Source organism: Vulpes vulpes, chromosome 11 (assembly GCF_048418805.1).
Source record: "Vulpes vulpes isolate BD-2025 chromosome 11, VulVul3, whole genome shotgun sequence".
Taxonomy (NCBI): domain Eukaryota; kingdom Metazoa; phylum Chordata; class Mammalia; order Carnivora; family Canidae; genus Vulpes; species Vulpes vulpes.
The window spans coordinates 61,598,651-61,611,321 of NC_132790.1; the positions used below are offsets into that span (position 1 = coordinate 61,598,651).

Genomic DNA, 12,671 nt, shown 5'->3' on the forward strand with positions numbered 1-12,671 from the left:
GGTCCAGTGTATCATTTAAAGCTCTTGTTTCTTTGAAGATGTTGTGCTTAGAAGACCTGTTGATTGTAGAAAGTGCTGCATTCAAGTCACCAAGTATAAGTGTATTATTATCTAAGTATGTCTTAACTTTGGTTATTAATTGATTGGTAAACTTGGCAGCTCCCACATTCGGGGTATAAATATTGATGATTGTTAGGTCCTCTTGTTGGATAGATCCTTTAAGTATGATATAGTGTCCCTCTTCATCTCTCACTACAGTCTTCGGGATAATCTTTAGTTTATCTGATATAAGGATGACTACCCCTGCTTTCTTTTGAAGACCATTTGAATGTTAAATGGTTCTCTGACCTTTTATTTTCAGGTTGTAGGTGTCCTTATGTCTAAAATGAGTCTCTTCTAGACAGCAAATAGATGGGTCTTGCTTTTTTATCTAGTCTGAAACCCTGTGCCTTTTGATGGGGTCATTAAGCCCATTCACGTTCAGAGTTACTATTGAAAGATACGAATTTAGTGTCATCATGATACCTATTCAGTCCCTGTTTTTGTGGATTGTTCCCTTGGACTTCCTCTTTCTATTACAGAATCCCCCTTAGTATTTCTTGCAGAGCTGGCTTGGTGGTCACATATTCTTTCAGTTTTTGCCTATCTTGGAAGCTCTTTATCTCTCCTTCTATTCTAAATGAGAGCCTTGCTGGATAAAGTATTATTGGCTTCATGTTCTTCTCATTTAGGACCCTGAATATAACCTGCCAGCCCTTTCTAGCCTGCCAGGTCTCTGTGGAGAGGTCTGCTGTTCATCTAATATTTCTCCCCATAAAAGTTAGAGATGTCTTGTCTCTTGCTGCTTTAAGGATCTTCTCTTTATCTTTGGAATTTGCAAGTTTCACTATTAAATGTTGAAGTGTTGAACGGTTTTTATTGATTTTAGGGGAGAACCTCTCTATCTCCTGGATCTGAATGCCTGTTTCCCTTCCCTTGTTAGGGAAGTTCTCAGCTATGATTTGTTCAAATACATATTCTGGACCTCTGTCCCTTTCAGCGCCCTCAGGAACCCCAATTAAACATAGATTTTTCCTTCTGAGGCTGTCATTTATTTCCCTTAACCTCTCCTCATGATCTTTTGTTTTTTTCTTTTTTCCTCAGTTTCCTTCCTTGCCATCAACTTGTCTTCTATGTCACTCGCTCATTTTTCTACCTCATTAACCCTTGTTGTTAGGACCTCTAGTTTGGATTGCATCTCATTTAATTGATTTTTTAATTTCTGCCTGATTAGATCTAAATTCTACAGTCATGAAGTCTCTTGAATCCTTTATGCTTTTTTCTAGAGCCACCAGTAGCTTTATAATTGTGCTTCTGATTTGGCTTTCTGACATTGAATTGTAATACAAATTTTGTAACTCTGTGGGAGAGGGGACTGTTTCTGATTCTTTCTTTTGAGGTGAGTTTTTCCTTCTAGTCATTTTGCTCAGTGAAGAGTGGCCAAAAACAAGTTGTACATGATAGCAGCGCAAACTCTTCTCACTGTAGCATTCCAGCTGTTCTCTCTTAAATCTCAGGCTGAATTCGTTGGTTTTCAGGATGATTTGAAAGTTATCTAGGTAATTTGGTGAGGGCAGGTGACTTGGGGACCCTACTCCTCTGCCACCTTGCCCCCTCCTCCCAAAGATTACTTCTGATGAGAGAGCCAAACTATCTCAATGGACCCAACTGAAGACCATATGGTAAGGATAGGCAATGAAATGTTTACCAGCTCACCATGAACTTAGGGAAAAGCTCTGTGATAGTAACAAGATAATAGAAGAAAATAAGCAGAAGTATATACATCTACCAGTAGCAGGCAAAAAACCTGTTAAGAGTTTTTCCTTTCTTTTTTTTTTTTTTTTTTTTTTTTTTTTTTTTTTTTTTAATTTATGATAGTCACAGAGAGAGAGAGAGAGAGGCAGAGACATAGGCAGAGGGAGAAGCAGGCTCCATGCACCGGGAGCCTGATGTGGGATTCGATCCTGGGTCTCCAGGATCGCGCCCTGGGCCAAAGGCAGGCGCCGAACCGCTGCGCCACCCAGGGATCCCGAGTTTTTCCTTTCTGAAAACATAATGTCGAAACAGATTTCAATTGCTGTTGATTTTCCTCACACTTCATTAAGGAAAAGAGAATGCCCTGAATCAGTTCCTAAGGTTTTAGGCTCATACCCTTCTGTAACTCCAACAGAATCAGAATGCAGGGGTGGAATGAGAGAATTAATTTAATACTTACTCCATGAGTGCTTATGTAAACACCTACATTTGCGATGTAGGAGATACAGCGATGAATTATAGCATGATTAACATAATAAAGTGTGATTTCAACTCCGTTGATGTGCTTCAAGTCATCAGCACAGGAGTGTCCCAAACCTAGGAGGATAAGGGAAGGAAGAGGTTCCATTGAACCAGGAACCAGGATCATATTATTAACCAGAATGGTGCCAGGAGCTGCCACATTGATAAAAATCAAAGAAAGATGGTGCCAGCACCTAGTGATGATTGCGAAGGGAAACAACAGAGAATTATGCATTTGCTGTTAATAGATCCACACGACAATAAAGATGACTGTGTTAAGGTACTGGACCACTCTTACAATAAATGTGATGCAATGAAACTTAAAAAAAAATAAGACTCCAAAGTCCACTGTGATATTCACTTGGGTTTGTTTTTAAAAGTGGCTCTGCTGCATAGTACAAAGAACAATGGACCAGGAAGTCTGATCCAAAATCTGATCTTCTTCAAATTGACTTGAAGTTTGGAGTACACAATTCCCTCTGGGGCCTCGTTTCCTCATGTGTAAAACGAAGACCTGAGCCCAGGGTATTAATCATGTCCTTTTTATTCTGTATTTTTGTTTTTTTCACATCTTGAGGTCTTGCCAATTCTGGAAGGAATGCCCTTCCCAGGGCTAATTCTCAAGAGACAGCAAACAACTTTTCTTGGAGCTCTCCTTTCTTATGCAGATCAACCAATCCAGAGCCATAACCCCAGTGGCCTCCTTGACCACTCCTGGTCAAGCTGATGTTCCCCAAGGCTAGGTACTGAACCAGAGCTGGCCCCTATTCACCCTGGGGCCAGGTACCAAGTGACCAGAGATAGCCCCTACACTCCCACAATCCAGTGAAATTACTCAAACTAGTCAAGCCTACACTTGCTCCCCGCCTCCTTCATTTGTAAACTACAATAAGGGCTCTTGTCTACACTTTGCTGTCACTTCCCCTGACTCTTGACTAATCCTATTGCTTCTTCACAGGGCTGCCTTTGGTGCAGTATGCCCCTCCTCTTTGGATCTGTGAGTATAACAAGCTATCTTTCCCAGGGCAGTTTTCTCCTGTTTCTCCAGTTTTCTCCAACAGACCTAAGGACATCTTGCAAAACACCAAAAGCTTTACTGAATTCCCTCTCAGATTGAGTAGGCCTCTGCCATACACAATCAGGAAAGCACTATTTGCAAAGGTATACAATAAACTCTAAGTGCTTTCCTTAAATGTAAATGTCACACCAAAAAAGTAAACTGAAACCATCCACTCTGACCTAGAAATGGCCTTCAATTGTGAGGCGCTATTCTATTAACAGTTTTCAAAGACAGTTACCAACCACTGGAGGTTCAAGAAAAAGAATTTTCCTGAAAAAAAGTAAAATGCTGTGCTAAGAGCAAAATAATGCTTATAACTGTTAAAGGGACCATCTCAGTGGAAGTACACAAAATATCCCAGCAAGGTTGATCATTAGGATAATTTTCATTTAATTTCCAAATTCTTTTCAACTAATATTTAAGTACCAACAATATGCGTGTTACGCAAGTGTGCAGCACTCTAATCCCAAATTGAGGTGGAGAGAAAGGAAAATAAAGTTTTTGGTTTAAGGATCTGATGAAAGGAGGAAACTCAAAATTGCCCAGTATTTTCAATCTTTTATATTTGCTCTATCCCCTGAAATGACTATACTTTTGTAAGAAGTGCAGAGATGTACCCAATTTCAACAAGTGGCTAGGAGCACTGGGGAAAGGGCTATGTCCACGAAGGAAGAAAGATAAGGTAAAAATAACGCTCAAAGGCTCAGTGCCTATTGCAAAAGCCCTGGGTTTTATGCTGCGAGTGCTAGTAAAGAATAAATGGGAAAGCCACAGAGGAGTGACCCTAGAATGGAAATGGGAGCTGCCAAGACTCAGATTGACTTGCTTCTCATGATGATGCTTTTTGATATCCATAGGCAACTTGAGAAGCAGCAAATTATTTCTGGAGAAATCAACTCATTCTCATTTTAACAATAAGTTGTTACTGTATTACATAGTTATCTTACAGATTTCATCAGAGGAAATATTTAGCTGGGTAAATTCAGCTAACTGAGAAGAGCCAAAACACCTAACTGGCTTATTTTAACTACAGGGAAACCTCTCAAACCTCTCTGATATTTCTCATAATTGGGATTTTTAGTTTTATCAGACTATAAAATTTAAATTAAAATATATCAGATATGGCAAAAATGTTATTATTAATATAAATTAGGGGCATCTTGGTGGCTCAGTCAGTTAAATGTCTGCCTCTGCTCAGGTCATGATCCTGGAGTCCTGGGATTAAGCCCCAGGCCCTGAACCCTGAATTGAGCTCCCTGCCCAGTGGGGAGCCTGCTTCTTCCTCTCCTTTGTCCCTCCCCTCTGCCCTACTAGGGCACTCTCTCTCTTCATATAAATGAAATCTAAAAAAAAAAAAGAGGAATATAAATCAAAAGGCATGCAATTTGTTTCTGTTATTAAATTTTTTCCCCCAATTCTTCATAGGGCATTGGAGCTCTGGTTTTGATCAGCGCCATGAAACATTTCTTTCTACTCTCAAGGAGGATACCTTCTCTAGGAGTACTTCTTTTACTAGTTCTTCCATTAATCATATGAAAAGGAGAAAGGGGAAGGGGGGGGGAGGAGGAAGAAGGGGAATACTTGCATAGCATTTTCGTGGACTGGATGCTAATATTACCCCTATTTTCCAGATGAGGGAACTTAGGTACAAACAGGTTAAGAAACAAAATCATACAACTATTTGAGTTAAATTCCCTTAGGGTCTCCTATAACCTTCTAGACATGATTGGACCTTTGAAATCTTACACTGTTTTATAGAAACCTATTGATAAATGTCTCCTCCACTAAATCCTTAGCACCTTGAGGGGAAGAAATTAAACTGTCCCTTATTTCTGTATCATTCAGTAGTTGCTGATTAGATGGATGGATGGATGGATGGATGGATGGATGAATAAATGAACCAAAAACCAATGAGGGAAATCAGCTGAAGCATGGTGACTATAAAGGCAGGAGTATTTTTCACTGAAAGCTATAGCATGGATTCACCATGAATTTCATTTAAGAGATCACTAAAATTTTATTCTTCTAAAGGCATTTCTGTGAATCTTGTCATAAAACAAACAGCTCTAACATTTTTTGAGCAAACTAAAATGGTAATTCTTAGATACACAATAGAAACCACCTTTTGCAATTCGAGATAAGAGGTAAATTTTGTTCCAAAAGAGCTCAAGAAGTTAAAATTCAATTTGTTTGTTAAAGAAGATTTGCTGAAAGCTAATTAGCTCTTAATGAAAACAAGCTTCTGGGTACTACTGTTCTCCCTAAGAGCAACGGTTTGGTGCAACCTACTGTAAAATTGAGAGAGAAAAGGGCAGAGCTCAGAGGAGTTAACACATCCCTTCTGATAGTAAAACTGGAACAACATGGGAAACAATTTACCTTTCTGTTATAAACCCAAGAAACTATATTTACCAGGGCAGTGGTGCTTTAAAAAAAAAAAAAAAAAAATCCTGGTCAGATACAATGCAGATTTGATCATGCTCTCTTGTCCCTTATTTGAAGGAACAATAAATTCTCAATTGTACTCTAAGTTTTTGAAGACTTCTTTGCCCACTAAGAATCCTACAAAATAAGAAAAAACAATGAAACAATGTTGCACTTGGCATAGAATGATTTAATGTTCCCAGTGGTTATTATTTGGTACTCTAAACTCTTAATGCAGTTGACCCTAGAACAACACTGGTTTGAACTGCTTGGGTCTACTTATACAAGGATTTTTTTAAAAATAAATATAGTACAATAATATAAATGTCATCTCTTCTCCTTACAACCTTAACATTTTCTTTTCTCTAGCTTACTTTATGTATGTATATAATACATATAACATACAAAATATGTGTTGATCGAAAATTTATGTTATCAATAAGACCTCCAGTCAATACTAGGCTTCTAGTACTTAAGTTTTAGGGGAGTCAAAAGTTATGCAGAGTTTTGACCATGCCTCTAACTCCTACATTGTTAAGGGTCTATTATATATGCAAGCTTCACTGACTATATTTCAAAGAACATGATGCAGATGAAGTTAAGAAGTTAAATTTATAATAAATGATTTATTTTATATTACTAGAAATCTGTATATGAAAATTAAGGCATTCTACTCTTGATATACACTTAAGATCAGCATTTTGCCTAAAAATCACTGCTACCAGGTGACAGGACAACCTCTTACGTTAATGAGTTACCATTCTAAGACACAGGTCAAAGTATAGGTAACACTCTTCTTAGGGCTAGAGCTAACTTTGTTTTAGTTACAGTAAGCAACTAAATATAATACATTCACAAAAACTGACCTGTTAGACCATAGAATCAAATAAAAATTAGCAAAAACAAAAATATTATCTAATCACAAAGCAATAAAACTAGAAATTAGTAACAAAGAGGCAATATTCACCTACACAATGGCAAATTTCAAACACAGATACACATTAATGTGGTAAAGGTTTGGCACAAATAGATACTCTCATACACTGCTGGTGGAGAATAAGCTGGCACAACCTAGATTGGGGGCATTGAACAACATTTTTCAAAATACAAATGTTAGACTAGTAGTTCCCAAGCTTGTCTGCATACTGTAATTACTTGGAGAGGGTCAACATTACTATGCCTGTGTCTAGCCCTGGAGATTTTTATTAAGTTGGCCTGGGGTGTGGCCAGTCTTTAGATATTTTTTAAAGGATTCCCCTGATGACACCAATGTACAGATAAATTTGTAAATCACTGGTTTATGTACCCTTTGATTAAGTAATTCTACTTTTCATTACTTATTCTACACATATATATTCACACATGCAATGAATGGCCTATGTCATTAATCATAGCTTTGTTTTATGATACCAGAAGTTTAGAAAAACATAAATGTTCACCAAAATGGAACTTGTTAAATAAATATGGAGTATTTATAAAATGCAATTCTTATGTATCTGTTAAAAAGAAGTACAGATGGTATGTGAATTATATCCCAATAAAGCTGTTGTATGTATTTTTAAAAAGAAGTGCAGAATGGTGCATTCAGCATACTACTACCAACTCTATGAAAAACCACACACACACACACAGGTAAGAGTGGCTTTCACCTTGAGTGAAAATATGGCTTTCTCTGTATACTCTTTCAAATACTGAAATCTGTAATGTGTTATTCATTAACTCCTAAAAAAATATTTTTTTCCTTTTTTTTAAGATTTATTTGAGAGAGAGCATGCAAGTCAGCACACATGCATGTAGGGGGAGGGGCAGAAGAATAGAGACAATCTTCTCACTCTCATAACCCTGAGATCATGACCTGAGCTGAAACCAAGAGTCACACTTAGCCAACTGAGCTACCCAGGCACCTCTTAAAAAATAAATTTTAAAAGTTAAAATGAAATATAAAATCAATCTGGTCATATCCTTCTCCAAGCAAACAGAATCTGTATAAGCTAACATTCAAAGGGGCATAAGAGAACATTTTGGTGTGATGAAAATTCTCTATCTTGATAGAGGTGGTGGCTGCACAATTATACACACTTCTCAAAACTCAGAAAACTGTATACCTAAAATGAATAAGTTGTAGCCTATGTAAATTATTCCTCAATAAACCTGACTTTAAAAAAAAATTTTAAAGCTTATATGACAACCAAACAATGCCAGTAGGAATGCAAATTGGTACAATGAATCTGGAAAATTCCTCAGCAATATCTACTCAATCTGGGCAAGCACAAGCTCTATGAGCTAGTACTTCTACTCCAGCATCGGTGCCCAAAAAAGACATGTGTACAGATTCACCAAGGAACATTCAAAGGAAAACTTATTGGCCAAACCATTCAAGACAGCAAAAAAATAGGAAAGTTGTTTAAAGTAAAATGGATTAGCAGACTATGGTGTATTTGCTCAATGGAAAGCCAAGTAGGAAGTGATTCAGTTTGAGGAGTGGCACTGCCAAGACCAAGGAAATGTTGGCAAAGAGCGTGAGCAGAAAAAAAAGAGAAATGTGAATTAAAATTACTCTGAAATAATCTATTTCATCATGCTGGAAAAATTCCAAAGTTTAATGACAAATTCTGATGGGAAGGCTGCAGGAAAACAGGCATCCTCAAACATGTCCCTTGGAGACGCAAGATGGTAAAATCCCTATGTTGGAAAATTTGGCCATATCTAAAAAAAAGTTTTCAAATGCATTTATCCTTTGTTTTTGTTGTTGTTGTTGTTGTTGTTTTATGATAGTCACACAGAGAGAGAGAGAGAGAGAGAGAGAGAGGCAGAGACACAGGCAGAGGGAGAAGCAGGCTCCATGCACCGGGAGCCCAACGTGGGATTCGATCCCGGGTCTCCAGGATCGCGCCCTGGGCCAAAGGCAGGCGCCAAACCGTTGCGCCACCCAGGGATCCCCTGCATTTATCCTTTGAAACCTAAATCCATTTTTAGGAATTCATCCCATAAGATGTACAAGCATACATACAAGATGATACAGATTGTTCATTGTTTGCAATATCACAAGATTAGAACTCAAGTCTATCCACTGGACACTAATTAGATAAATTATAGTATATCCATACAATGGAAGATTCTGTAACTGTAAAACATAAGCTCTCTATATATTGCTACAGAAGCAAATGTTGGGGTTAAGTGAAAAAAACAAGGGTCAGGAAAACATACATAATATGCTACTTGAGCATAAAAGGGAGAACTGGAAAAAGTACATATTCACATTAGCTTATAGTAGGGCACTACATAAACAAAGGTAGTTAGCCATTTGTGATCATGGGGAAGTGAAGGAAAAATAGAATGGATAGAGGGAGGAATAAGACTTCTCAGTATCTATCTTTTGATATATCTGTATCTGTTTATCTATCTATCTATCTATCTATATTTTTTCCTCAAAGGAAATCTATTGCCAATTCCAAAATGTTACACTGTTTTTTAAACTCCAGCTAGAGAAATAAATACAAACTCTGAGGTCTAATTACATATAACTTTTCCCTCTTCATCCCTCCCTTCAAGGTGTGTGGGTAGACTTTGCAAGTTACACATAGGTTGCTACAGCCTCTGGGCCTAGGACTTTCCCATTTAAAGTATGGGGTGGGGAGAGGTTGGGGAGACAGCAGTAGGCTTTTAATGCTTTGTTCTTGATCCCTGGAGCCTCTGTCAAGACTGTTTGCCTCTTTCATAGGAAAAGAAAACAAAGAGAACAGAAGAATGAATCCAGAAAGAGACCTTACATACAGCAGAGGTGCTTTTTAAATGGGTGCTGGAGAGTCAAAAGTAGTTTTAGTTAACAAAATTATTTGGATATCTTTGTACTCAAATTTCTCTTGCCCATTCAAACTGTTACACTGTATTATATATAATTTAAAAATTATTTTTCTCATTTTAAAAACTATTTGCCTAAGTAGAAATATTTGCATATATATATGGAGTTTTTCTCTACAAGAGATACTTTGAAGAAGAACTGAAGATTGAAGGCTGTGCACCTTTTACAATTAAATATAGTAAATAAATATTAAAAGGTTCAATGTTATCAGTAGATAAGTAAATGCAAAATGAAGTCTCATTTTGGCAAAGATATTGCCAAAGGTATGAATAAATACTTATATAAAAAAAATCTCCCAATAATTTTGACAAATAAAAAGACAAATTTCAGAAAAATATAGTGATACAATACGATTTTTTAAAAAATCAACAGCCAGAAAGCAAAGCCATTTATTTCTGTATATGCATATTGAATTTAAACAGCCAGAAAAGATTCAGAAGAGACACACACCAAAGCAACAGCAAGTTTTACCCCTGGGACAGAGACCTGTGTATGGCAGTGTGGGAGGGAAATGAGGAAGCCTGGAGGACCACTTGATTTTACTGCTGGATTGTAATACACACACAATATATTCAGATGTTACTTGTCACACTAAAGCAAGGAAAAACATTTTTAAAAATTAGTTCATTGAAGGGTGCCTGGGTGGCTCAGTCAGTTAAGCGTCTGCCTTCAGTTCAGGTCATGATCCAGGGATCCTGCTTAACGGGGAACCTGCTTCTCCTCCTGCCCCTCTCCGTGCTCATGTTTTCCCTCTTTCTCTAATAAATAAAATCTTTATTAAAAAATTAGTTTATTGAATTCTGCGTGTTAACATAAAAAAAGAATAAAGTGTCTCCCCAGTGTATTCATTTTTAAAATAAAAAGACTGTATATATAGGTCATCAACTTCACTAGGTTCTTCCCCTCAGTATGAGGCAATTCAGATGAATTTCATAGAGAGTTGGCAAGAAGAAGAAGGAGCCTAGAAAACATGCACATGACTGATCAAGAGTCAACATTAAAAAAGTAAATGCAATCTACCCAATCTAATGAGAGGACATAATCAGTATACAGTATTGGCATCTGGTATCAAAATTCCAGGAAAGAAGTAATTGTATGAATTTATATTTGACTTCTAATACAGATACACTCTTTAGAATGAAATATCTTCTGTAGGAAGAGAGAACAGTGCCGTTGAGTGATGAGTGCAGAAAGCTCATTGGTCAAACTTTTAAAAGGCTAGAGAGGCACAGGATTTAGAACTAGGAAGGGTAAATGGTCCCCAACTTCTTTTGCAACATGGCACAGAGAGTACAGGGTAGCATTTATATGTCACTCTCTGGAAATAAGTGAGGCCACTCACAGCAGAAGGCAATAGGCCTGGAATCTACAGCAGCCTCAGCACTACAGATGCCCCAAAGTCCAAGAGCACTTTGGCACCCCTGTACCTCAGTCATGGAACACCTCTGTGCCCTGGCCCGGCTAAATACAGAGAGTATCTACAAACAGACTTTCCTGCTCCCTAGTAATACTGCTGGTGGCTCATCATTCTGCAAGACCTTCTGTGGCACAGCAGATGAAAAAAACAAGGGGTTTGGGGCTGTGTGACTTAGTTCTTTCCTAAAGACCAACCACAGAAGTGCATTACACCTGCAGACGGTATCTGAACCCAAAGGTTCTCAGACATCACCTAACAACTAAAACTAGCTTTCTCCTAGGGCCTCCTCTTCTTTGCCCCATATCTGTAGACCTGGGGCTCTCTCTCTGACAAACTATCCTGCACCTGCCTGAAAGCAATTGCCAGCATCCTAGGAACTAGTTCTAAGATATTTGGGATCATCACACATAGTAACTTCAATAGAGGCCAAAGCTCTCCTCTGCTAAATGAAACTATGTCAACTTAACAAAATGGTAGAAAATAAGTCTATAAACATTACACAGATTTAATAAACTGCTCAGTACAATAGGAAGCACTAATTGACATTTCTTAAAGTACATGTGTGAGGTTTTTTTTTCCTCTTTAAAGAATTTACCATTCTGAAGCAATCATGAATCCCACAGTACAAAAAGTCCAGTAAGAGATACAAATAGAGACCCAAAATTGCATCAACATGAGATCACACAAGTCACCAACCTTGACAAATGAACTACTTCGGTAACTCAAACCTTGATGCCCCAGGATCTCATCATCTTTAACATTTTTAGAATATATGAAACTCATTTTATAGATGAAAGACAAGAAAAAGAAACCTGGAGTTACACTACCTGGTAAAAGTTGGGTTGTGTTCAGTCATGGCAACTAGCAGCTTCAGAGCATATGCTGGTACTGGGTCAGGCTCCGTGAGGATGTGCTCATACCTGCAAGGATAAAGTGATTTTAAAAAAATAATTCAACAGTTTTTGTCACTGAACCTCTCCTCCAAACAACAGAAGAAATATGCCATACAGTCAAATGTAAAGACACTGAAATAAATGTATAAGGTACAGGACCCACACAGGGTGCTTCATGTCCTGAAACTTCAAAGAGCTTCACCCGACAATGGCAGTGAGGACACTGACATGCCTCATGGAGGTCTGTTTTGGGGAAGATTCAATAAGAGAATCCAGGAAAAGATGGGTATTGGGCTGCATGCATAGTAAGAGACCAATTAAAATTAGGCATTTGTGGCAGGGTCCGCAAGAGCACCCTCAAGTTCAGAGAGGTGCTCGTGGTGGAGACTCCGGAGAGCTACCCCACCAGATACAGATGAATCATGAAGGAGGAGGGGTGGACAGGCTTCCTTAGGCTCTCTTCCACCCGAGCAAGGTCAGACAGAGCACAATCTTCTCCAGCAATGAAAATGCAGCACATGCATGGGGTGTTTCTGCCTATGAGAGACTCAAGTGATCATGGTTTTTACTGGGGGCCGGACACACCAGCAACCTCTAACAGGAATCAAAACCCCTCCCAGGAAGAAAGCGGGCATTCAGCATCAACCCTGCTGTCTACACAACAGCCCAGGTAGCCTGACCTTCCTTTAGCAGTTAAAC

The 12,671-nt window shown here is 38.2% G+C and overlaps 1 protein-coding gene across 2 annotated transcripts in view; it reads right to left on the minus strand.

Annotated features, from left to right (window-relative positions):
- The window catches only part of ULK4 (unc-51 like kinase 4), a 589,543-nt gene that overhangs the window by 320,565 nt on the left and 256,307 nt on the right, over window positions 1-12,671 (minus strand). For both annotated transcript variants that reach the window (XM_026000954.2, XM_072726539.1), the window contains exon 30: window positions 11,907-11,999. In XM_026000954.2, coding sequence (XP_025856739.1) covers window positions 11,907-11,999 — 93 coding nt within the window. The remainder of the gene's footprint in view (window positions 1-11,906; window positions 12,000-12,671) is intronic.